The 26,885-nt window shown below is 37.8% G+C and overlaps 1 protein-coding gene across 7 annotated transcripts in view; it reads right to left on the bottom strand.

Moving 5' to 3' along the window:
• The window catches only part of ubr5 (ubiquitin protein ligase E3 component n-recognin 5), a 48,638-nt gene extending 28,317 nt beyond the window's left edge, over window positions 1-20,321 (bottom strand). The window contains exons 1-16 of one of the 7 annotated variants that reach the window (XM_032557869.1): window positions 19,975-20,321; window positions 12,967-13,011; window positions 12,228-12,309; window positions 11,908-11,984; window positions 10,687-10,806; window positions 9,126-9,426; window positions 8,888-9,047; window positions 8,145-8,294; window positions 6,502-6,713; window positions 4,446-4,562; window positions 4,222-4,332; window positions 3,980-4,134; window positions 2,890-3,007; window positions 2,603-2,787; window positions 2,390-2,499; window positions 183-295 (exon numbers count right to left, since the gene is read on the bottom strand). In XM_032557869.1, coding sequence (XP_032413760.1) covers window positions 183-295; window positions 2,390-2,499; window positions 2,603-2,787; window positions 2,890-3,007; window positions 3,980-4,134; window positions 4,222-4,332; window positions 4,446-4,562; window positions 6,502-6,713; window positions 8,145-8,294; window positions 8,888-9,047; window positions 9,126-9,426; window positions 10,687-10,806; window positions 11,908-11,984; window positions 12,228-12,309; window positions 12,967-13,011; window positions 19,975-20,036 — 2,118 coding nt within the window. In that variant the 5' untranslated portion in view covers window positions 20,037-20,321. The remainder of the gene's footprint in view (window positions 1-182; window positions 296-2,389; window positions 2,500-2,602; window positions 2,788-2,889; window positions 3,008-3,979; window positions 4,135-4,221; window positions 4,333-4,445; window positions 4,563-6,501; window positions 6,714-8,144; window positions 8,295-8,887; window positions 9,048-9,125; window positions 9,427-10,686; window positions 10,807-11,907; window positions 11,985-12,227; window positions 12,310-12,966; window positions 13,012-19,974) is intronic. The other 6 variants (XM_032557865.1, XM_032557870.1, XM_032557868.1 and 3 more) reach the window with 6 other exon arrangements.
• Between the last annotated feature and the right edge of the window lie 6,564 nt (window positions 20,322-26,885).

Genomic DNA, 26,885 nt, shown 5'->3' with positions numbered 1-26,885 from the left:
CCTAGTCTATATTGTCGCGAGTCTTGTTCAGAAATAAATCCAAACTCAATCTATTACTGGACTACTAATGTGCATTTAAATGTACACAAACAGCAAATGAACGCACATCATTCTGGAGCAGTTTCCAATGGAGCTCCATGAAATCCCGGCTCACTAAACCTCCAGCTGTCAGACACACCCACCTTCCCAACGGGAACGTTTTTTACGTCTTCCACAAACACCACCTCCCTGAGAGGCCACTGCTCCTCGTTCACCTTCTCTTCCTCCTTAGGAGCTGGGGTCGAACGTCTGCGCTCTGAAAACGACACACAGGGTGAACTTTAACCGATTTCCTCCAAAGCACATTTGAAATGAATACTTAATTGCACATATTAAATATCTGGCACTCCTCCATCCCCTACGTATTCCCTCCTGCTGCCTTTGGCTGTCAGGGGAATTCTCAAGTCCCTGTGACTCCCTCACTGCACAGTTACCAGTATGTAGATAATTAAGTTTCAAAGACGTGTCATTGCAAAAACTTCCAAATTATTGTTTCTACTATGGCATTCCTGTGGTCGATAAGATATGCATCTAAATACTAGGCTAATAATTTGATGGATTTTCAATGCACAGATAGAAAAAATACATATTTAACAGAAGGATTTTAACCCTTTCATCATGATGCATCTTGATTTATTGATCGTGGGGTAAAAGTGTGTGTTGGTACAACAAGAAAGCATGAGTCATTAATTGGTAAATCAAAACAATAATCTTTAAGATTAAGATTATTCCATTTTAAGATTTGTCAAGTGTCTGCTGAGACATTTCAGTGAGCTGCAAAAAGATTTTTCTATGTTATGAACGATAAAAACTACAATCAACTTTCGACTTCCTGATTTATAACTTGTAAAACATTTAACGCTGTCGTGAACCAGCACAAGTATCTACGGAAAAGGACTAGGACCAATGGAAAAAAAAATTTAAAAATAAGAATTCTAACTTTTTTTTCCCTCAGAATTCTGACTTCTTTCTCAGAATTTCTTCCTCAAAGTCCCAGAATTCTTTTTACCTTTTTCCTCAGAATTGTAAGAAAAATAAAATAAATGATTTTTTCCTCAGAATTCTGACTTTTGATCTGAAAAGATTCAAGTCAGAATTTTTTTTTTTCCCCCCCATTTGCACTAATCCTCTTCAGTAAGTATCACTGCAGTGACAGTGAGGTGTTGTGCCTTGGCTCTGGGACCAAGGCACAACACGGCTCGTTCTCAGTAACACTGTAAGGTTTGATAAGTTAACAGATAAAGCCTATGCTGTTAGAAAGTAGGCCAGGCAGGAAGTTGAAATACTTTTCCCACCGGTTTTAGAGCTCTTCAACCAATCAGACAAGTAAAAACATAAAGCAAGCAGAGACCTTCACAATAACCGCTTGTCCCCATCTCAAGACTGGAATACAAGTTTATTTTTGTTTTATAGATACCTCCACCATCTTCCACTCAATCTTATTGTTTAATGATCTTTAAAATTTGATAAATATTATTAAAACCTAATATTTTTAAGTAGTTTTTCACAATAGTGCAAAAGCAGAATTTATGCAAGATCAATAGATGCTTGCATTTTTTGCATGCTAATGCATAATTGTGATTGTATTGCAAATTTTCAACAGAAATGGTCAAAAACATGGCCTTTAAGTGACTGTTAATTCCAACCTGCAGGTGGCAGTATTCCATCTTTCTACTACAGTTCTGTTACAGCCTTACTATTGTCAAGTTATAGTGTGTGTTCTATATGGAGCGCAACAGGACGCACATTTTTTTATTCCTTTTATAAAAATGGAATAAATATTTATTCCTTAAAAAATTTTAAGCCGAGGTGTAAAGCAAATGCTGCTTAAATATTTCCTCTTTTGTAAATTTCACGAATTCCCCATACCTGCTCCTCACAGCTTCTACAGAATCAATTTTATGCAGCTAATAAATGGGTGAAATTGCAAAGAGTTTTAAAATAAAATCCCTAATTACATCCATTAAAAAAATTAAATGCCATTTAAATAAGAATATTTTTTAAAAAAACAGATGGCCAACTTTGAAAAATTAATTATCACACTCAAGAGCTTGCCATATGTTCCTTATGATAAGATGCTGTAAAAAAAAAAAAAGAAAAAAGAAAAGAAGGAAGAACAAGGCAGGCAAATATACTGTGAGTTGGCCACATTTGCTTCACAGGAACACATTCAGCAGAGAAAGTTGCTGATAAAAGCCTGTGCACCATCTGCTTCAAAGTCAAAGGACTAATGAGAGCGCGCAGCGAGAGAGAAACTGGTGGCGTGCCCGGGAGATAGCGCAGCCGAGACTCGTGAGTTGTTCAAAGAGCGAATAGTTTATGGGCTGAGATAGCATGAGAGGAGACATACTGTAGGGCAGTGAGGCACTGCTAGCAATGGAAGAGGTATCACTACAGGTGGATGCAGGGGATGGAGGAGGACCCATCTCAGTCTTCACCAGCTCAGGCTTACTTTCCATCCTGCGGCGGAAGAAAACACGGGACAAGTTTTAGCCCTGGCGTTAGCGTTACGACAATAAAACTTTACCAATTAACTGAGTGATATTTTAGGGAAGGGACTGACTTGATTTCCTGGGTCTTTGTGGTCTTCTCCATGTTTTTGAGGCTCTCCGGTGAGCGCAGCTGGAACCTGCAGCTGTCGTTCATGTTCCAGACAGACTCCAACAGGACGCCCACTTTGGGGATTCCGGCACTGACAGAAAAGGCCACTGCACCGGCATGGTAGAGGGGATTATTCCTCAAACACACCTAGGAGAAGGCAGCCATTGGATTGTCAGCACAATGGGAGGGTGTTTTCAGATGAAGATGGAGCAAATTTGAAAAATAATCACAAGGTTCCCCCTCCCCTACCTGCGTTCCCACAGTGATGTTGGGTATTGAGGAGATGCCAGCACTGGACTTTGGCTTTTTGTTCTTGGCTCTCGCTTTCTCAAGCATTTTCTTCCTTTGACTAAAAGGCACAACACCCCTGCAGAAAGATGAAAATTATTTAGGTTCTAGCAAAATGTGAAAAAGGTTACAGAGAATGACTGCTGTTCAAGCATAATGTGCTTTTTGGAGAAATAGCAAATGAACTCAATTTAAACATCACTTTTCTGGTCAGAGTGGCCAATCAAAACCTTTACACCAGATCAAAGGTCTGCAACTTTTTAAAATTCCCTTAACCAAAACATTTTTGAGATTTTTTGCTTCGAGAATACAATCATGTACCAGTTTCAAAAGCTTCTTTTATAGTTACTTTATCACAGTAATATCAAGCTATAAGCCCATTTTTACTCTCAAATAAACCTGCAAATGTCACGTGACTTTTTTGAAAAAAGGCTAATTATAATTTTAGATAAATATCTGTTGTAGAAAATATATTGTCATTTTTAAAGATTCGCCTTTTTAAATTATTAGTCAAATTTAAAATATGAGCAAAAAATGGGATAGATTATGTTTGTGGGATGGAAAATTATACAAAAGTTGCTTTTTTTTTTAAAAAAAAGCACATATTCTAATCTAATGGCAAGAAACATTTATGTAAAGCATTTTACTAGTATGCTAAGTGACATTTTCTGTGGAAATTCAATGCAAATATTGGAGAAATAAACTGAAAAAACTATAAAAAACCTAAGATTATATATTTAAATTTAAAAACAACAAAAACTAAATATATCTAAATTTACATAACTTGGAAACTAAAATAAATGAAAAAATATTAAATAATTTTTTTCCCCCCTACATCTCTAGAAACAAATACATATTTTTTAATTTAAAAAACTTGAGTTTGTTATATCTAAATTTAGAAATAAAACTAAGCACCATTAATAAAAAATAAATCAGTAAAAAAAAACACATGAATTTTGCCCATGTCTGTAACTAACACAGAATAATTATGATCCACAAAACAGACAGACAATAATAAAAGAGAAAAAAGGAGAAAAGGTGACTCTCTCACCACCAGTAGAGGCTGTTCTCCATCTGTGCACATGTGTAAAGTGCACATGAGTGCAGCGACACCATGCGTTCCCCCTGCAGCTCTGGGAAAGACTGGGCACTGTGCTCCAGCTTAGAGGCCACTGTGCTTAGTGTGTCATCCACCCAGGTGGCCACCTTTTGAAAAATAAAGCACACACACAGTCTGAATATGTAATGAACAATGTATTAAATGTGCACCCTACACTTTTAGGGCAAATCTACCTTGTTGCTCTCTGTTGCTACAGTAGCTCTGATGCTATTAGCAGCCAGTAACGTGATCTTCTCATTAACCAGGCCCAGGAAGGAAACACGAGGGTGGTGAACGGAGGGATTCTGATGTGACAGATGAGAGGTTAAAAACAAGTTTAGCACAAAAATCCATTAGAGTCACATTTTATATAGTATTTATTTTTAAAGTGTCTTTCATGCAGGTGGTCATCGTCCACCTGTGCATTCCTGTATGGTTCAGGCTCGCTCCACTTCCACTGATAAAGCTCTCCTTTGGAGCTCACCGCCACCAGCTCTGAGAACAACGCTCCAATGCTCACAAACTTCACACCCTCCTGGAAGGAAAATGAGAGGTGAAGGGAAATAAGGGCTCATAAACTGAAAGTTTATTTGAGCTAAGCTGACCATTTGAACAGAATACAAAAAAAAAAAGCTCCATTCAGTTTGAACTTCTGTCCAGGGGAGGATTGAACATCTGGAGTACAGACTGATGCACATACTGTCCATAACTAGGCTATCATAATAAAAGCATATTAAATATAATTTTTATCAACCACGACAACCCATTGGCTGATTTTATTGACGGACATTGGGCTTATCCAATGAAATTCCTCAGTCCTCCTTGTCCCGCCCCTCCCCTCTAAGGTTACAAGTGGCGCCATTTCAGCTAACCGGAGTACGAGAAAAGTGAGCGGATACGAGACCGGTCAGAAAAACTACGACAACAAAAGCTTAAAAGCGCATAAGCCCATTCAGAAAAACGTGTCGAACTAACCGATTTGTTAATTACCAGACAAACTTTACCTGCTGGAGAGTTAAGAATAAATCGTATATTTTATACAATTTGCTTGTACTGGTGGTGTTTGTAATCAAAAGAAAAAAAAAATTGTGGCTGGTGAAATGTCTGAGTGGCCAGTGAAAAACTGATTAATCTATCAATTATTCTGATGATTAATTGATTAACTGAATTTTAAAAATTGGTACACTCAAACATTTTTTTCAGACAAAGAATGTTTTTTCTCATCTTAACTCCAACATGTTCTTTCAGCAAGTGGCCTTTTTTGAGTCTGTACAGTCCAGGTAATAATTAAGCAGTTACTAAAATAGATAATTTCAATAATCAATTCATCATGACTAAGCCAATTAATCGTTTCAGCTCTAGACATTATTAATGTAATAATCAATAGATTAGGTTATGTAAGCAGCAACTATGTAGTAACTGTGGCTCTTCCATTTTCAAGTAAAACCCATTTGATCAATTTACACATTTTTGTTTTAATGTTATTGTTAAAACGGTGATAGCGTTGTTCCATTTTCCCTTTGGTTCTAGAAAAGTTTTTTCAAATACACAGTCGGCAGAAACGGGTTGTTGAGAGAGGAAGGTGAACTGCTATTGGCACCGTGAGGCTCTGGAACTCAGGGGAACACGGAGCAGCTCAGATCTAATGCAACTAACTCAACAATCACATGTCAATGCAGCGAGCAGCGTGAAGATCACAAATGAGATACGTGTCGTTTCAGCCCATAGAGCTGCAGATGATGTTAAAGGAAACTTCAGCTCTCATCATTTATTCAGTTAAATGAGACATTCAAACATTCACAATCATTGTTTTATTGACAGAAACAAAACGTCCATCCAACATGAGTAGATCTTTTGCTTGAGATCAATTCAGAGGATGAAGAAATAAATAAAACCATTATTTTCCCTATCAGACCTTAAAACAGAAAATCACTGACAAATCTGTAAAGACGTGGGGTTCTACTCTGATGTAACATTTCAGACTTAAACTCAGTGATGTGTCGGCAGAACTACAATCTGATCGGCTTCGTGTGACTTTGGTTGTTTGTTGGTTCCTGGTGACACATCCAGCTCACAGGTGACTGGCTTCAGCCAGGACTTCTTAATTTTTTCGTAGGGCTAAAATCATTACTTGGATTAATGAGATAAAGCATGATTAATCAATTACTTGACGATTTAGTCATCAATTAATTTAGTAATCGATTAATCGTTTATGTTCAGAACTCCCAAGTAGGAAAGTTCAAGCTTAAACATATGTATATATGTGTAAGACTGTCAAGAAACATTGCTTGGAGTGTTCTTCAATATCACTGAGTAAAAGTCAGGAAAAAGTGGATACAACACGGGCGATAAATCAGAAGTTTAAAACGGAGTTTTAAATTGTGTTAGCAGAATCTGCTTCATGAGTAAGAAATCCTCATCACAAACAGTTGAGCATCTTTATTTTTAAAAGCACTCTTTGATTTTAGTCCTACCTTGTCGGGCCACCACTGCAGCTCCTCTCCCAGCGAGACGGGGCTCTGGACGGGGATGCTCTTCTTGTCGAGGCTGGGCTCGCCCTCGCGGCTCGTCGAACCCCGCTCCGTGTCAAACGACGCCCCGTCGAGCCACCGGCGCTCTCGCAACCTCAGCACAGACTCACGCTCGCGCAACAGCTCTGAGTCACGCTCTAAGGGAAGAAGGAGAACTGGTATGCAATAAGGTCACACCAGTGGGATAGAAGTAAGCCACTCTCTGGGAAAGACCCGTCGAAAAATAAATAAATAAATAAATAAAATAAAGTTTTTAATAATAGAGAGAAATACTGCTTAGAATCAATGTAGTGCAAATCAATCAGTTGCAATCATGGAAGGATTGAGCGGGAAATCGAAAATATACGAAGGGTGAGTCACTCTGCACGCTCGTGTGTTAAAGAGTGAGCTAACAGGAAGTGAGGAGAAGGAGAGAAAGAACAAAAGAAAGCATGCATATGGATTGAAGTGGGCTTTTTTTTTTTTTTTTTTTTTAAGGAAAAAAATAAACTGTCTAATAGGGTCCCCATCAAGACATGTGGGCCTGGCGGGCCTTTCTCAGAGAGCTCATAGTATTTACTACAGCCATGCAGCACACAACACCAAACATGTAGCATTTATATTCACCGTAACAAACTGAATCAAGAAAAATATGCAAACAAACATTCAGGAAAGTTTCCTTTGTAGTATTTGATAGACATGTTCCTATCAGAATGTAAAGGCCATTTTCTACTTTCTAGTCTCAGGTTTCTTTAAAGTTTAATATCAATTTTAGGCCAATACAATTTCTCTGTAAAATCTATAATATAAGATAGATCAGCATTCACCATACTTTTAACACCTTCTTGCCTTGGGCAGCAGCTAATAATCACTATTAGAATGAGAGAGCCTGTAAGACAGAAGTTTACTAATACTTAAAAAAAAAAAAGATCTGGAGTTCATATTTTAAATTGCCTTCAGTATCTCACCTGCATTTAGCACTGGAGTTACAGATATTCATCTTAGAAAATCTAGACCTTATGCCAAGGCTAATTGAAAAAAGAAGTCAACATTTTCAAAACCAGCATGTTTTCTAAAAAATAAAAAAGACATTGCAGCTTTGCTGTACGACTCTGTCTTAAAAAACCTTGCTCATTCTGGCTTTCTTGCAGCCTGAGTGAATAATAGAAATGTCACGACGCCACAGAAAATACAGCTTTCTTCTAAATGGTTTCCTATTTCTCCGACTAGAGTTTTAACCTCCTTTCTAACTAACTGTGCCTTCCTCAGTCTATAACCACATCCGCACTGAAGATTGTTAGGTATGCTGCATTCACTGATTGGAAAAGGATCGGACATGAGAGATTCCTACCACCGGATCAAGACCAAACAACCTGAAAATTGCCAAATTCAAATTTTTCAATGCATCTCAGTTAATCAGTAACGTTACACATCACACCTATATTTTCCGTACACCTGCAAAACACGAGGGTTTCATTTTGACGTAGGATGGGGAAAAAATCTGCTTATTATTTTGGATTTTGAAGCCACCCCAACAGAAACCAGCCATCACCAGTGCTGCCACCAAAGCCTTCCTGTGATTAGTCATTAGTGAGATGCTGCGTTACCTCTGGAGGATCCCAGCCGTGACAGCGAGGAGCGTCTGAAAGACGGGTAGCCAAAGTAGCTGATGTCCTCGGAGAACATGGCGTCGGCGTCGATGATGACGCTGGGATGAGCCGAGTGGATGTCCGCGTCCAACAGGGACATCAAGTCTTCTGCGTGGAAAAAAACAAGAAAAAGATCCGTGTGTAAGGATAACTGTAAAACTAGCAGCATTTCAATCATTATAACTAAATGAGGTGAAGTACGGGATGCTTTGCACAAGTCTCACCATGTTCTTATGAGCAGTAATAATGGAATGTTACAAATAGGGCAACAACAAACAATTATTTTAATAATCAATTGTTTTGACAATTAGTTGGATACAAAAATTGCCACAATCTGCTGATTTGTCATTTATCCACTTAAGCCTTGTTTATGCAATATTAGAAATACTTTAAAAGATGCAAATAAATGATTCAATTCCGTTTATAAACAAATGTTTTCCTAAAATGCAAAGACATACCATTCCTTTAGCAACTTTGAACCAGGTGAAGCTAAAACTTTAAGATTTGAAAAGCTTTGGCAAAAATAAAAGTAAATTAAATTGTTCTTGATTAATTTAATCATGATTAATCAAATTATTCACAATAATCAAATTAATCAAAATTAATCTTGATTAATCAAGATTACATTGATCATAATTAATCACGATTAGTTACAAATGCATTTCTGATGCTGAGGAATAATTGGCCGAATGTGTTCCCACCTCCTGGGAGATAGGACTCGCTGGCCGTGTCGTCTCCATCATCTCCATCTTCGTCGTCGCGACTCAGCAAGTTGTTGACAGCGAGGTTGACGTCAAGGTTAGTCCGTTGGAGCTCCCTGATGATGACGCTTCTTGACTTCCCCTGTAGGACAACCTGGGCCTAGAGGAAAGCACTGGTTTATTACAAAATGTGCATAGTTAATTCAAATAAAACACATTGCTAAAGAAACAACCATACCTGGGTAATGAGCTCTTCTGGAATGACTGATGCTGGGATGACCGGCTGTGGCTGGCTGCCTAGAAGCCCAGAGCCACGGTCCCTCCCCGTGCGGATCACTCTGGTCTGGCGGCGGGAATCTCGAGCCGCCGTTGATGACCTGCCTGACGTATTCCCACCTCCGCCGCCTCCTCCGCCGCTCCCTCCTCCTCCACCTCCACTTCCGCCACTGCTACCGCCTCCTGCTCCGCCACCGCCTCCTGCTCCTCCTCCGCTCCCACCTCCTCCGCTGCCTCCGTTCACCCCGGAGCTCCAGCGACTCCTGTTATACACACAGCGGGAAACGGTCAGAAACAGCAGCCAGAAACTTAGAGCAGATGCAAATCACACATTGGGCTACAACAGCATTACATCCACATTCGTGTTGTTTTTTTTTTTTTTTAGATGAGCAAAATCGAGTAAGAACAAATGTACGCCTTTTATTTTAAATAGGAAGCAATAAAATAAAGCTCTACTACAACCCAAAAATAAAAAGGTATTAGTAATCAATTATTGATTATTCTGACAATCAGATTTTTTAAATTTTTTTAATTAAAATCGGGTCTCATTCTGAGCTCAAGGATTTTGCCTGTTAGATGAGGACAGTGACATATGGGGCTGCAACTAATAAAAGAGTCTATCGATTAATCTGATTTTTAGAAAATTGGCACATTCTGCAGCTTTTTCATTTAACCACCTCAGCCTTTGTTACAAAACATAGAAATATATTAGAAGATGCAAATAAGAAAATAATGAAAATTCATTTTTTAAATAAGAAAATATTATTGCTTAAAATACAATAACAGCATTCTTTTAGTGCATATTTCATCATTTGTAGCAAAAGGATGCATCAGCTGATCAGTTAATCATTTTTTGATTAATAATTTGACCTCAGAAGGTGATAGTAGATTTTTTAACAAAATTTGAAACTGGTGAAGCAAAAACTGCCACTTCAGGAGTCTTATATGGAGCTCTTTAAGTTCTATCCAGACAGACAGAGGATTATTTTTTTTATTTAGTTTTTATCTTAAATGTAAAATGTATACATTTGTCTAAAGTTTTGGTTTAAATACAGCTCGGATTGCCTTGTTCTTCCAGTAAACAGCAAATTTTAGTCTATGTATTTCCCACGTTTAGTTGTTCATTAAATTAGTTGCAGATTATTTCAATGGTCGATTAATCGGACTAATTCGATTAATCGTTTTAGCCCTAGAGCATATTTATTATAATGGTTCAAATAACGAGTTGCTTGCATTTTAACGAGGTAAAGTTTAGAAGGTACTTCTGAATTCTGTGCAGAAACAAACATACCAGGAGGATAACCAAAATATTGAGGAAAGAAATTGTCATCTATAATTTAAAAAAAAAGAAAAGCATTTATTTGCAGGTTGTTATTATTATTGGGACACATTTCTCAATTCCGCCTCCCTGTGGGGAGTGTAGAGCACCGAAGCTGACAGAAAACACACCCCTAACCCGCTGCTGTCCTCCAAGCACCAGCCTTTCACAGGACCATATGTCTGCCAGCCCTGCCAGAACTTACCCAAGGGTGTTGCCTGCCAGTCTGCCCAGTGTGTCAGAACCAGACAGGAACCAGGGTGGATCACTGGTCCTGCCTGGCCTGGAGCTCCTTCCTGTCCCTGAACCACTGCTCAACTTTGAACTGGAAACAAAAGATGGGAGATGAGTTACAAACCTACAGCAGTCCCAGTAGGACCGATAAAAGGTGGTTTTGAGTTTTTTATTATTATATATTTTCTTTGCAGTCCTGGGTCAGCTGACGGTACGTTTAGTCCAGGATTAATTTTGTTACTCTGAAAAACAGGAGGGGTATTTTTGGAGACCAGCATGGCAACACCCTTGGGAATCAGAATTGTCTGCAACTCGTTCCTCTTTCAAGACTTTTCTTTTGTAAAAAGTTCTTGGGTTTTGGGGCTGCGACTGCTTTCTCCTATTTTATGATGGATCATAATCTGCTTCAATCACTTGCTCTAAAAAACATTAATTCTCTACATTTTGTTTTGTAGTAGCAAGAAGACAAAATTGCTAATTAAACAAAAAAAATTTTTTTAAACTACCTGACAATCTATAGAATATGAGTAAAGAATCAAATTATACAGAGAAAAAGCACTTTTGTACTAGATTTTAAGATCCTGACTGTATTTATGAAACTTTTATAAAAGATATTAAATTATGGAAGAAATCAGGCAGCCCAACCTTCCAAAGACACCCAGTCATATTTTGTCCTTCCCCCTTTTCCACAAGACCACAAGCATGCAACACAGAAAGGCTGTGACAGTTTAAAACCAACTAATTCAAAAGAAATAACCAATAAATATTCTGTTGGCAGGACATCAGTAGCAGACATTCAGCCAAATGCATAACCAGTCAACCCAAAAGGCAGCAGCTAGTAAAGAAAATAATAATTCAAAAGCTTCAAGAGAAGAAAATATTTCAAAATAAAAAACACTCTCAGGTAGAAGCCTGAGTTGAGTCCGAAAACGGTTGAAATATAACGGTGTTTGTTTTAGTGCACAAATAGAAAAGCTTAACATTGTTTAAAAAGATGCTAACAGATAGCTTTAACACACAGCTCCAAATGGAATGGCTATTTATCTGCTAGATGGAAATCATCCTAGCAAAGAGGTTTAATTCTACAACAGAAACTAATAAATTAACATATTGAAGAAACGTGAAATTATAATTATATATATTATATATCTATATAATCGTCTCCAGGATAGAACCTAACAAAGTCTCTCACCCATCGCCGCCATCCGGTTTGCTGAGCTCCAGGCGATCGGGCTGAACAGCGAAGCTGATTCTGCAAACCCGTCCATCCTAAAACACATTCAGGACTCTCAGTGCTGCACACTTAAAGCTGTAAAGGTCACTCATTTAAAACATTTACCGACATTTATCAAGCATTTACTGCGTCTCATGCAGAAGGCATTTAAACAGTCTTCTTCTAGTCTAACTAGTGAACAGTACAAGACGTTACTTAAACACATTTGCAAAGCTCAATTGAAACCACAATCCAAATATTTGCCAAATGCCAATGGGAAGTCTGTCTTCTAAGCTTACCTCCAGGAGAAACCCAGCGTGGTTCGGACCAACAACACACTGCTTTAGGGTGGCCTGCTCCAGCAGACTAAGATGTGGGTGACTGCAATGAAAACAAAACAATTAAGAATCAAAGGAATAATGTTCCCTATCCAAAACTATTTAAAGTAAGCAAATAGTATCAGTTTAAATAGGGATGTATCGATCCGCTTTTTCATTTCCAATATCGATATGTGAGGTTTAGTATCTGTAGAAACCGATCTGATGCAGAAAAACAGCTGAATTAATTCAAAACGCTTAAAAAAAAAAAAAAAAAAAAAAAAAACAGACATAAATTTGTAATTCAGTAAAAAAAAAAAAAAAAAAAAAAAAAGGTTTCAAATGGTACTGAATTAAGTTTCGTACTCTGTACCAGTACAGTAAACTAAAGTGCGCCAAATCGTTTCACAATACCTTGGTCAAACATGGGAAAAAAAATACAACTTTAATTTGTGCAGTCAGTGTAATTAGAAGCATAACAGCCAAGGTTAAAAAAAAAAAAAAAAAAAAAGATAAAGGTTGGCCACTTTGGTCAAACATAAAAAAATAAACTGCACCAAACCTTTTAAATGGTTTACAAAGTGCAATTAGGAATTCTAGATATATTGTATTAAATAATAAAACATGACGTCGCTCAGAGCACAAAACATACAATTAGAGTGAACAGATACAGATATTATCAGATTTTTGCATCTCTAAATTGAAATTTGACTCCACTCACCTGTTGTAGCTGTATTTATTGAGTTTCTCTGAGACTTCCCGAAGCCTGGACGGAATAAACAAAATATATCAACACAAAGCAAACAACTAAAAATAACAATGATAAAAATGTTCAGAAAATAAATGAGACTAAAAAAAAAGTAGTCGTCCTTCCTTGGGGTTCGGCAAATGTGTGCAATTCTTTAGTCATATCCTGATCTACTACATTGTTTTACCAGCTGCAGGCTGACGAAGGGCTCAGCTGACATGTTTATGTTTTTATTAAAGAACTGGAAGCCAATAGCTGCTCTTCTTTCTGCAGTTAAACCCACTGCACTCCGCTCTGCCCAGGATAACAGGCCATGGCTTTCTTTACCATCTTGTCCTGAGAAATATTCCTCCCCCCCTTTTATTTTTCTACACTTCCTGTCAGCTTTATGAACTTCAAATTGTCCGGAGAGTTGTTAGGAGATCCATGAAGACTTTTAGGAGCTCCGCTGTTGGGTGATCTCTCACTCATTGTCCCCTAATAAATCGAAAGTATCTCAATCTCTCTTCTTAGGCACCAGAGAAGCAATGGAACCAGTAAAAATAAACCATTTTCTATGACAGAGACAACATATAAATAGCAGAGTATTAAAAGGACACACTAGAATAATAACTGACAGGGAAATGTGATTCTGAAGATCAAGTATGTAAAAGGAGTGACTGCTTCACTCTTTGCTTTTATTAACGTTTAGACATTCTTGCGCTGGGATGTTTACACTTTTCGCTACGGACGGGTTTTGAGGAATGTTATTTGAGGAGTTTATAACTCCTTTCTCAATTTCGTTTTCACCTCAAAATTCCATATGGAAATATTTTAATCTGCAAGGTACATGAAGAAAATCTCTTGACATTTTATACACATTCAGGTAGAACTACCCTGGTGGCAATGGTGCATATAAACTTTTTCCTAATCATTTTAGCATTTAAACAATCAATGTATTTTTATCTTAAAATTTGAAGCATTCCCACACAAGACATTTGTTTTTCTTTGGGGTTTTTTTTTTTTTTTTTTGGTCATGCTGTTATAATTTTGTTCATTTCCCAGACGATTTTTTTCCAGGTTTAAAAATCTGTACTCCGCCATCTTTAGTTTCACTGATTTGGAAAAACAACAAAGAATTGTCGAAGGTTCAGCCTTCAAAACAGGTGGAAGTGCACATCAGACAGCTGACTTTACAAAATAAGAGCACAGTTGTGATGCTTAAAAAGCAAAAAATATGTATATAAAATATATATAAAAAAATTTTTGTTAACCATTAGTATTATCGTCATCGCTAGCAGCTGAAATCCAAATTTAGGATTTCTAAATTTGCCGTGGTGGATGGGTGCCCACATCAACTCCGATCAAGTTCAACAAGATTCAAATGCTAACAGAGTGTAACAGAAACATAATTATGAAAAACGCTGTATGGAAAATATTGGCAAAATACAACTGATTTCATCATGCGAAGTTCAACATTACCAAGACACTTATAAAACTAAAGTTCTAGCCTGTGGAAATAAGCAGTAAAGCAATTTATTGCATGATGAAATAAAACAAGCCCAATACTTTCCATTTGCAAGATTTCATTGGTTTTCTTTTTTTCTACCAAAAACTGGATGATAAAAGTCTTGAAAAGATTTTTGGTCTCAACTAGCCCCTTTTTACGAAGGACGGTTGTGTTAACAGAGACTTCAAGATTCATTTTATTTGTTGTTTTGATTATTTATTTTGGATACTTAAAACATCTTCCGGTTCCAGTGTTAAATGTTCATTAGAATTTAAAGTTTATTGAATTTTAAGAATGTGTTCTTCCATTATTATGCAATTACTATTACATTACTTGGAAATGGTCTCGAAACAACAGCTTTACCTTTATTTTAAAATGTCCCCTTTGTCAACGTTTACAGCAATAACTTGTGGGACAATTTATCACCCATGTAAAATTTGTTATGTCAGACCCATGTAGCACCAACACAGGACTCGGATTACAAGAGCCAGATTATGATGCTGGATTGTTACGTTTTTCTTTCAGAAAGCAGACAGAAATGACAAAAAAGTTTCTTTATCACAATTTTAAGTGTTTTCTGAAAGAAGCTCGCAACCAAAATTGTCAAGGGAAAAAATCCTCGGAAAACATAACGGCCCGTTTCTATAAAGACTCAACAGATTCCCTGGTTTTGACCGTCCTTTCCTTTCACTCTGAGGTCGAGGTGACTTGTGCTTGTTGCAGCTCTGCATGAAGCAGCCTTCAGAGAACAACAGCTTAGTTCACTCACTTCCTCCAAAGCGACAAACACGAGGTACATATCAGCTTTTCACAGGTTGGATTCGAGTTTCTGTTGCGGGGGGATAAAAATACAAAGTGTCACGGTTAAACATGCAGCTCCTAACAAAGTGCAAACCAAACCGAGTCAAATCTGCCGAGGAATTTTTAAGTCGTGGTTTTGCTCCCCAAAGCAAATATGAAAAGCTAACATGTTCTGTTTCATACGAGACTCCGGAGCCTGTTGGGTTGAGTGATATTAGGAAATCTTCCAGTGGGGATAATATTGGCAAATATTGCAATATCAGTTGTTATACGAGTCTGTTTTCATTTCCTCTTGTTCTCATCTGAGCTTCCATCCCTCTGTGACCTTTTAACGTTTCGGGCAATGTCGTTAGAGTCCGGTGTGAGCATCTGCTGCGGTGAGACTGTCCAACTGGCTAAATATTACATTAGCATGAAAAATTCATGTTCATTACAAGTGGAATATATTAGCCAACATTCAATGCACCCTGAGCAGTCCTAACTTCCTATGTTATCTGTGGCGAGGTCGTTACTAAAACGAGACAACGGAAACGGAAACTGAGAAAACATTTGTTGTTAACTGACATAAATAAAAACAGCAGCTGATGGGGAAAAACTAGAACCAGCTGGAACTATATTGTCCATTTGTAAAACGAGCTAAAACATACTGAAGCTGTAGATGTAACAAAAATAAAAATAAAATTAAAACTATAAAACTAAATTTCATTTGTAACACTGGGTTACAAAAAAATATTTTTTGGAAGTTGTCTGTTTTTTTTCCAACTGAACTAGGAATATTTTTGCAGCGCTGAATCCAAAACTGCCGTCCATTTTTCTCAATCAGGTCAGGTTTTTATTCCAATTTGATGTAGAGAAATCCCATCTTCTGACTAAATTGATGACATTTTTGTGACATTATCAGTTAATTTCCATTAATATTTCCCATCCAAAAAAGGTTTTAGGAGAAAAAAAATTGTTTTCCAACAGAGTTTTATTAATTAAAATGTTACAAACTTGAATCTCTCCTCCTGCTCATCGCTCATTGATCCCAGATTCTCAGAAACTTGATCCATTTGTGGAAACAAGTCGTGCATTTTGATGCTCGTGTTGCCTCCATAGTTCAGAAAGTTGACCTGATTGAGCAAAACCAATGTGATTTTTGGATCCAGCTCATCAAAATAAGACAGTTGAAAAGCCCCAGACAATTTTTTTGTCTGTTGACCAGTGTAATGAAAAACCCAAAACTATTATAACTTTGATGTGTAGTCATGGCAATAAGACAGAAGAAATATTTCATTTTTTAGCCACAATGTTCAATAAGATAGAAAAAGGAAATGTAAACGCAGAGTCATCAAGACCTCCAACTTCGATAACGTCACAACATCTCGTCTTCCGCTTCAAAACTTTTCAATTGAAGTACAAACAAGTGTTGATCTGTTTAGGGTCATTTGGAATCTAAGAGTATTAAGGAAATTATATTTACTGCTCTGTACATAACCTGGATTACATGGATGTTTGGGTTTTTTTTTAAACATCCACCCAAATGTTTGACCAGTTCTTTTCAGGTGAGTCACAACAATCCTCCTAATCTTCCTGGAAGGCAGCTTTATTCAGTCAGTCATCTCAGACACACCACAACACTTCATTTGATGAAAGGCTGAATTTGGGTTTTACTTCAGTTTTACTTGTAAACTTGAACTTCTTTTAAATGAATCCACACAAATGTTACGATACTTCAGTCGTGCGGGAAGCAGGTTTTCGAAGAACGTTACTCAAAATTACGTCAGTATGCAGCAAATTAAAAGCAGATTTATGCTTTAAAATTACAAGCTGTGTATTAGTATTCATTTCTTATGCCATAAGTAAAATTAAATTATTAAAAGGAAGTTTTTCCCTCTCAAAGTAATGCGTACAATGAGCATGCATCAGCCCAAATTACTGCAGGGATCCAGGAGCAAACGGCTCAAATCAGTCATCCTGTAAATGACACATTAACTGTACAGGATGGAAAAAGACAATTATTATAATGTTTGTCCAATGCATTCGCAGTTTAATGTGATTATCATAGAGTTTTTCAGTAAACTCTGAAAAGTCCCCAAAACAGTCACAGCTACATTTTCACAAACTGGTTTGACGAGGTCATCAATAAAAGCAGCAGCGTTTGTTTTATAATATAATCAATTGCAATTATTGTGAACTGTTCAGGCGTACAGCTGCAAGTCTGGCTGCAACTTCTTTCTTTCTTTTTTTTTTTTAAAACAACCAGCTTGTTTGTGTGTTTCTACTATATACACTTATTTATTTGCACTTCCTTCCAGAGTTTATATTTTGGACATTTCTGGCACAATGACAATAAAGAAATTCTGATTTCAAACCTTTCTTCTCTGTAATGGCGTTTTAGTATTAGAGAATGATTTTTTTTTTGTGGGATTGTGACTGCAGAAGAGAGCGAGGTAAAAATTAAAAGATTACCGGTAATTCATTTTTTAATTCTGCAAATAGATGCTATTTGGCAGATCCTGCCAACTTAATCTATTAACGCCGATTTATATGACCAGAGATGCTTGTGAACGCCTCTCAATCCTGATCAGCTGACCTCTCATCCACACCAGAAGTTGGAACATAGGAATTAAACGCAGCTTATGAAGCAGTATTTATTGAAACCACATGGTAAAATAAAAAAATTAATAAAAAGAAAAACACCAGTCTGAAGAGAACCGAGTCAGGAATAACGTTTATAAATTCAGTGGAAAATAAATCAGCTGTGAGCGCAGCGGCAAACTGACCTACTTAAAACTTCAGGATGAGTGACTTTTTTTTTTTTTCTTTTTTGAGATGAGAGACAGTCTGCTGCTTTTATCCTGACACCAATCTCACATTTTATTCTCGTTGAACTGTTTTTATGCTTTTAGATATGAAATGCAACACAAACTCTGGAGTTTTGATTGGTTCCCCGTGAGCACCCCCCCCAAGCTCCTCATGAAAACAGCTTCTTTCCTCCGGTGGAGAACCACCAACTTGGTACACGCTGGAACCGGATTGGTGGAAAATTCCCTATAGCAAGCTGAGGCATCTATGTCATCAAAATCTATAAAACGAGAAGGCGGTACAGGGCAGGAAGCCCCCCAAACGGTGCGTCCACGCAGTCTTCTGCAATCGAGATATTGTGATTACACTTCGATGTATTCAGCTCCACCTTCTGCAACAGCGACACTAAAAACAAAACAGCAGCGTGTCAAAAAAAAAAAAAAGACATCTAGCTGAGGAAGTCGGACCAGATGTTTACAGCAAACGGCTCAACTGGACCAATCCCTTCTTATTTCAGATGGAGGCCCACCTACTTGATTTGACAACCGGAAGTTCAGTGATAGCTATGAGAAAGACTGGAGGAGTGAGGAGGGGGGTGATTTCTTAACAGCACATGGTGACAGACACGCGGGATGGAACTGCCATGCCCTCTTTAGGAAACCAGTGGTCCATGTCACCAATGTCACCAATACACTTCTGTGGCTGGTCTCACCAAAGATTGCTCCGGCAGAGTAAACTGATCTTTCCTGTCAGACTGAAGCCCAGTTAAAATGAAAAACTCTGCTTTAATCTAGCCTTTAATCTCAAGGTCAATGTGTTAAAATAAAATTTAAAAAAAGCAAAACGGTGACTTCTCACCTCTTTGTCTCTAAGTGGAACAGCTCATTAATCAGTTCGATCTCGAAGGATAGTATAAATAGAGCCAACATAAATCACATGTTGAGTCGAACTACACAGAGTTCACCCAAATTCTAGGATCGCTTTAACGCAAAATACGACTGATTCATGACGGGTTTTTTGTTTTACATATGTAAAAATAAACTAGTAAGAGTCAGAGGACAGAATATGTAACAGCACCGTGTTATTGAGGAACTTTGCCTTTAAAACGAAGCCGGTATTTAAAATAAATGTGACTCGACTGTGTGCTCAGATATCATTTTTAAAAAGCAGTTTGAAACCCTGGGCTCTACATCGTTATAAAGTCGATAGGATTCATGTAAATGTAATGTTGCTAGCTCTGCTTCGCCGCAGATTTTAGATATGCATCTCAGTGCGCAACGTTAGCAACAAAAGATGAAGTAATTTTTCCTCAAATATTAGTGAGAAAATGTGCAACTAAGTTACAAGATGAGAAAAAAAAATGAACCAAAGACTCTGAAGTAAGAATATTTGCCTTTGTTATGCGCGCGGCTGAGAAAACCTAGCCAGCTAGCATTCGTGGCTAACTAACAGTTAGCAGGCGTTAGCTACTTCATTGATCATAATAATCCCCCGAACGCCTGCAAAACAAATTAATACTCATGCCCCAAGTGGATACACGTAATTTATGCCAAAAGCGTGGACATTTTAAAAATGGTTGTGTTAAAAGTCCAACATTTCCCCCCCTCTTGCCCCCATCCCCCAACCCGCATTGTCTATCTCAACTTTGAGTGCGAGCCAATCCGTCCAAAGAACCAAGAAACGTCCTGCTAGCGTTTCACAGTTAGCAGCTAGCTAACGAGGACTGCTCAAAATGCCGGGCCTTCTATCATCCCAAAGGGCTCATATTTGAATCGCTCAAACCCAAAAGCAAACACATGACAGTATCAACACCGGCGGCGAACACAACGCAGAGTGCACTTTAACGCAACCAGCCCATAAAGAGTGGCTTAATTTGTTCTTGTTCGTGTACTGCAACAAAATACCTGTCATTGAGCTGATCCTCGGTCCCCGGCAACGGGTGAACAACGAAGTGAATAGATGTCATGGAGTCAGTCCAAAATCACACACAGATGCGTGAACGGTGTGGAAACTGTTATTCCTTCAAATGCTGTACGTATGTGCGTTCATAGGAATCGTTTAATTGCGAAAAACCAAGAGTTTGGATCCCTGCCTCCTCACCCACATGCCGCCATCTTAACTCTACCGAGCTTCTTCTGTTAGTGTTGATAAGTGCACATGCAACCGCTCCACTGCTTGGAGCTCCAGCACAAACAGGAAATGTGTTCAATTTGGATCGGAGTAGCCTCGAAAATTGCCACAGGAGCAATTCTGCAGAAAGGAACACCATCGAGCTTCAAAGCGTTGGTTCTAACCAAGGCGTATACTTCGTCTTAGTTCATATGCATTTAGTTCTCGATGGTATGTAAGGGCTAAACTGCCGTCAGTACATTAAAAAAAGAGTAGTTCAAAGACAGTGGTCAGTTATGTTATTCGTTTTTTCTCTTGAATAGACAAAACAGTAGAATAAAGACAATATCCCCTACACATACAGTCAAACGAAGAGACCACATCGAACATTTGTTATAAACCGCATTAGTATAGTGGTAGTACTTTGCAAACTAATCATGGCTGATTATATTAAGGCTTTTTAATATAATGCTAGCTTCCTTTCATATAGTTTTCTCCATTAGGGTAAAAAAAAAAAAAAAAGGATATACTTGACGGAAATTTAGAAAAGCATAATATGTAACACAAGCAGTTACAGTTTCTTAATAGATAATATCAGCACAAATATTATGAAATGTGTTATATTTGCAAAGCATCTTGTAGGTAGAACAACCTAGGCAATTCAGGTAGATGGAAATAATTATTTACACAAAACAATACATGGTACCAATAAATATGTGCATGCATGCAAATCATTAGGGACTGAACTAAGATCAATCAAAGAATAAATTTAACTTAACGCCTCAGAGCAAATTAAACCAATAGAAATCAGGAACAAACTGACATTTTCTCCCACATTATCTGTGAACAGGAAAGATGGTCACAATGTAACTGACATAAAGAACTGAAACAAAACGCATTTGGTCTGCAAATAAATTCAACACAATATAATATCAATCATCATTTATTAGGGATGGGACCCCTGGTCTCCATCACACTGATACCTATAAAATGGTACGAGAAAAAGCTCTTGTTTTTTATTTATATATTTTGCAGAGAAAACAGACAACAGCGTTTTGACTTTTCAATTCAAGATCAGATTACTATCCTAATTAATTCATGTCTTCTCTTCTGCTTAAGAGTTATCTAAAAAATTATGGTTGAAAAGTGAATATGAGGCAGCATAAAGAATATACACTTAGGTCTCTTAATAGGTCATGAAAATTTTATAAGGGCAACAATATAATAGCAATACAATTATGACAGTAGGATAAAGAAAATATCTCTGAGTGGAAAGAGATTGCAAGTTGAGCCCACAACTTGCGGTCTGAAAGTTGTGGGTTTAATTCTTGCTTCCTCCTAAATTGGGTCTTTAAATTTAAAGACCTGCCCAAAGACCTCTGGAGTGTTGACAAACTGCACATGTTTCTAGGCCAGCAATATAATTTACTACTTTTTTGTGCGATTGTTGGATTTGAACTGTGTTGTTGCTATCCTGACTAAGTCTATCCCTTCAAAAGAGGTCTCTGTTCTCAATAGGACAACCCTATCCAGAGTAAACAAACTAAAAATGAAAATATGTGTGTCTGGCCAGACGGGGCAAAGAGAGAAAATGAAGCACTTTCTGAAATCCTAGATCTTTATAGGGAAAAGGACAAGGAGCCTGGGTTGAACTCTATAAAAAAAATTTAAAAAAAGATGTACCCTCATTTTGATCTCTTTTAAATACAGTAATTTTAATTCAGTGAAGCACAGAAAATGTTTTACATGTAGTTAAATTGAATAAAATAGCAGAAATTCGCAACAGCAGTTTACCTTTGCCCAATGCTGCAATTGTGTTTCTAGGTTTAAGTGTCTTACATTAAAACATGAAACATGAAGGTGCTGTGGTGGCGTAGGGTTAAGCACAACCCGCATATAGAGGCCTTAGTTTTCGACAGGGCTGTCGCTGGTTCGATTCCTGAGCTGGTGACCCCTGCCGCATGTCTTCCCCCTTCTCTCATTATCCACTTTCCTGTCAATTCACTATCAAATAAAGGCCACTAGAGCCAATAAACCCTTAAAAAAACATGGAACCTTAGGGATGTAGACAGTGCATATTCTAAAAGCACATCTAGCATGCTGAGATAGAGGTAGAGAATGTTGACAAAACCATCACACTTCAAATAAACATCTGTATTTGTTTCTACACCAAAGACAGATTCTATAAAACACATTTTTCTTTGTGAAATTTTGACAAGCTGAAGTAGTGGCTCACCCAGGGTCACATTCGTTTAAAAAAAAAACGCCTGTGCATCTACAGGTCAAAGTAGGGTCTGTTAAAATACAGAACTGTTAAAAGTAGAAGGATAAAAAACTATAATAAAGAAAATAACTAAGATGAAAACAACGTTTTTTCTGTTCGATTTAATTCAGAGAAAGTTCTATGTTGTGCTCTAATAAACCCAAAATTTGACTGAGCCGTTTTTGAGAAGTCACTCAGCTGCAATAAAAACAGCTAGAATCAAAACGGAGAGAATGCACCAAATATATGCAGAGGATATAGTGGGACAAGCACATTTTTATTGGATCTCGAGAAAAAAAACCTTTACAGTATAAGGTAGCTTGTACATTGGGAAACTCCATTATGAATGGAAGTGGTTTGAGTTACACAGAAATATACACTTTTTATTTTCAAAAAATATATCCCCAGAAAGATATTTGGGTTATTTTCTTTACCTTTATTTTAAAATGTCCCCTTTGTCAAATGGACAATTCAGACAGGGTTTTCTATATTTTTACCACTAGGTGGCACTGTTCACCTTCTTCCTAATCTAATAAAGATTAGTGCCAGAAATGGCAGCTATTTCTTTCATGCACTGCCCCATGTGAGACATGTGAGGCAAATGGTGAATAACAGTTGTCAAATACCGCGTCTGTAAAATTAACTGCTGATGGTAAAACGTCCTGAGGGGATGGTATTGAAATGAGAGGCTTTCTTGCTGGAGAAGACTCAATCAGAAGCAGAAATAGAAGGGGAATTTTGTTTTATTTTTAATCTCCAACATTCTCCAATGCAGCATGACTTTTTGGAATTCATTACCTAATACTGAGCAAATGCCAAGTAGAGTATTGTGTAAAACTAAGAAAATCACTGTACAAAGTGCATTTCCTACTGCTTCTGTTCATTAGACCAAAAATATGTTCAGTTCCAGCTTTCTGTTTGAGATATTATATTTAAAATGTGACCACTGTCGTTTTTATGTCCTCTTGTTTAATTGTTTGGTGATGTAACATCACCTGAAAGGATCTGAGGGATTGGACTGAGCAAAAATCCCAATGGAATAAAAGGGAGATATGGAAAACCTACATTCAAATGATATAACCTTTCTCTTTGTAAGTATGCACGCTCCACATATCATGTAACCATTTAAGGTCTGCATTTTTTTTCCCCTTTCTGTTCAGAATTTAGTACAAAGGTTAGATATCAGGTCAACGTCCCGTGAGTAAAAGCCTGTACCCTTTTTTAACAGGAAAGTCAAACAAACTTCATAAAAATCCAGTCCTATTTTTAGCTGCCTGGGCAGTGGGTTATCAGATGACCTGTGGTGATGTTAAATATGGATACAAAGAGATAGAGCCAGGAAACTCAGCCGCCATCGGAGTGACCTTTGAGCCTGAGGAAATGTTCAAATTCCTGGACGAGATTTCTAATTTAACAATGTTAAAACTTCAAACACGATTATACAATCAAAAGGCGATTGAATTCAAACAAAGAAGATTAGGTTAAAACATTACATCAGCTGCTGTCAGTCTGGGGACTACCAGGAAAAAGCTGCTTAACCAACTGGAGTAACACGATAATTAGCTAGAGAAGAAGAGTTTAAAATAACTTCTCTCTGCCGGCAGAGAAATATAATGCAGGTCAGCTAAACCTTCCAAAACACCTTAACAGAATCAGCCACAGGCAGTAAATAAGGCATGAAATGCGACAATGTTTTCCACACACGGGAGTTTGAGACAAGTCGGCAGCTGGGCCCCCGGAGGATAAACAGGGGTCTCCCAGGCCTTTCCAGGAAAAATGCTAGCTCAATTGCTCTCCAAGGTGGGCACACTTCCCGCTAATGCGCTAATAGTGCGCTATTGCTAACTTTGAAAATGCAGTTCCGTTGCCTCTCTTTTACCTGCAAATGACTTTATTTCAAACAAGATAAAGGAACAAAAACACTGACATAAGCGAACCAGATATAAACATACATATAGTTATCTAAGGGCATTACAGAATATGTAAATTATGTCAAAATTAAATAGGTGGTCTATGGGTGAAGTATCAAAGGCAGATATAATTTGAAATGAAGTTAGCGCGTTAGCATTAGCTTTCATTAAATACTGTGTTGGTGTAGTGTCTCAACGTTTGCATAGCTGATGTTCATGATTAGTGTTTTGGGATTAGTGTAACTAACATTTTAGTTAGCAGTTGCCCACTACTGACATACAGTCATATTACTACTCTCAAAGTTTCTCTGGCCAATCTGGCCACGTCTGTGAACATTTTCTGGGGCGTAGGAAGGATGTTCGCTTTTGAGGGGCAGAGAAACCTTTTCATATTTTGTAGTAGGGCCACTCAGCTTTGGTGGTGATTCATTTTGGGCTTTATTTTTAAAAAGACACGAGGACTTTGCAAAAATACGCAGCTTAAGAATGTTGAAAAGTATTTTGAGAGGCAATAAGGTGGAGAGAGAAGATAAAGACATGCAGTAGATGAGCTTTGGATTTACCAAAGCGCATCAGCATCTGCATTTGGTTCACCTCCTCTACCAACCAGATTTTTTTCTGGATGTTTAGGCATTTTTTAAATTTGGTTAATGTGGAGGAACTCATCAGAAGATTTCCCACACTATTGTATGTCAGAGGTTCTTGCTAACATACATCACCTGAAGTTTTGAGAGTTTTATTTATTTATTTTTGAAAACTGTTGAAAATGTTTGACTTTTGCAGGCAGAACAGAGTGCACATGTTATTATAGGTACATTGAAACTGTTACCAATATGTTTAGAATTTTAAGCTATCAAATAATAAATGCAGGATGAACTCTGTTCACCTTCAGATTTTCCTCTTTTCCAGCAAATATGCTTTTCAGGAACACCCCACGGTGCCAGAGACAGTCAATGGCACTCTCTGTCTGTGTGTGTATTTCTCCTTTGTGTGCCCACAGCCAGGCTTTTGTTCCGGCTCTGTGTGCTGTGCAGGAAGATCCAGACAGCTGAGACTTACCTAATCCACAGAGCTGCCTGACGCCATCTTCTGTTGGTCGACCTCTTTCACCCCCTAGGGACTAGGTTTTGGTAAACTATTAAAAACCGGCAAATCACACACTTTTATATCAACATAAGAATTTAAACATCTTCATATTTATTTCCTGCATGAGGTTCATACTTTTTTTTTTTTTTTTTTTTGCTTGCGAGCAGATAGATCCAACGATTCGAAGGGGAGTCGTTGCAGCTTCCGTGTTTGGTGCAATAAAGAAGCGAATAAAAGCTGTTCTGAGCTTTTGTTGCACAGAAGAGACCAGAAGTTGCATTGACTGCTATTCAAGCTGTCCCGTCTTCTTTACCCCCTAGAGCTGTTGCCGTCACATTAGGCATTACAGTGTTACTAAAGAAAAGTAACATAAATACTGAAGGTACCAGCCTTGAGTTAATCTACTGCATATTATTTAATGTGTTTTGTCCAGTCACCCATCTAAAGGGAGGCACCTTTTGAGGCTGCCTAATCAGATGCCTGAACCACTTCAACTGTTTTCTTTCGATGCACAAGTGTTTTCACTGGAAAACTTGATTTGGATCACAGAAAAAAAAAAACTTTCCAGCATTAAGATTTCATCTTCTGATGGCTACCTCCAGCAGGACAATGCACCGTGTGACAGACCTCGAATCGTCTTAATGTTGCTTTGCGAACATGACCTCCACTGTCACCAGATCTCAATTCAATAGAGCAGGTGTGTAATGTGGATATTTACAGGAACAGGATATTTGCATCAGTGATATCATCAGCAACTGCAATATGTCAATATGGAGCAAAATATTATATGTTTCCAGCACCTTTTTGAGTCTACTATTGAAACTAGTATTAAGGAGTTCTGAATGCAATGGAGAGGGTTCAACCCAGTAATCAGGAGAAAGTGATGAAGTGATATTCTGTCACAAAACAAGGCATAAAAACATACAGACACATAAAAATGTCTAAGATTTGTATATTAATGCTGTTTAAACTACTAAAAATCACTAATATGATTGATCTTCATATTTAGCTCTTGCATGAGGTTCTTTTTTTTTTTTTTTGGTAGAGTGTGTCCTACGATCCGAATGGGCGTCATTGAAGGTGCCGTGTTTGGTGCAATAAACAAGCCAATATTTTTTGGGGGGTGGGGCTAATATTTATAATCTTACAAAATAAGATAAGATCTTCATTTCCTATGAAATGGAAAAATGTTTCTGCACCGACAGAGAATTAGGAGAGTAATTCAAGATAGACAGAGCGAGTGTGTGGGTGTGTGTGTGAGAGAGAGTGTGGGTTGCGTTGCCGTTCCCACAAGTCAAAGGTGTTGTGTACCATGCAGCCTCCACGTCCCCATCAGCCTCGAATCACGCACCGAGATCTCCTCCTATTGGCCGGCACCTCAGCACACCTATGCGGTCTATTGGTCGCCTCGATAAGCCCCGCCCCTTAATCTCTCCCGTCGCATTTG

The sequence above is a fragment of the Xiphophorus hellerii genome, chromosome 3 (assembly GCF_003331165.1).
Source record: "Xiphophorus hellerii strain 12219 chromosome 3, Xiphophorus_hellerii-4.1, whole genome shotgun sequence".
NCBI lineage: Eukaryota > Metazoa > Chordata > Actinopteri > Cyprinodontiformes > Poeciliidae > Xiphophorus > Xiphophorus hellerii.
Note: the sequence above shows the minus strand (reverse complement) of the source record. Positions and strands in the feature narration are given on the sequence as shown.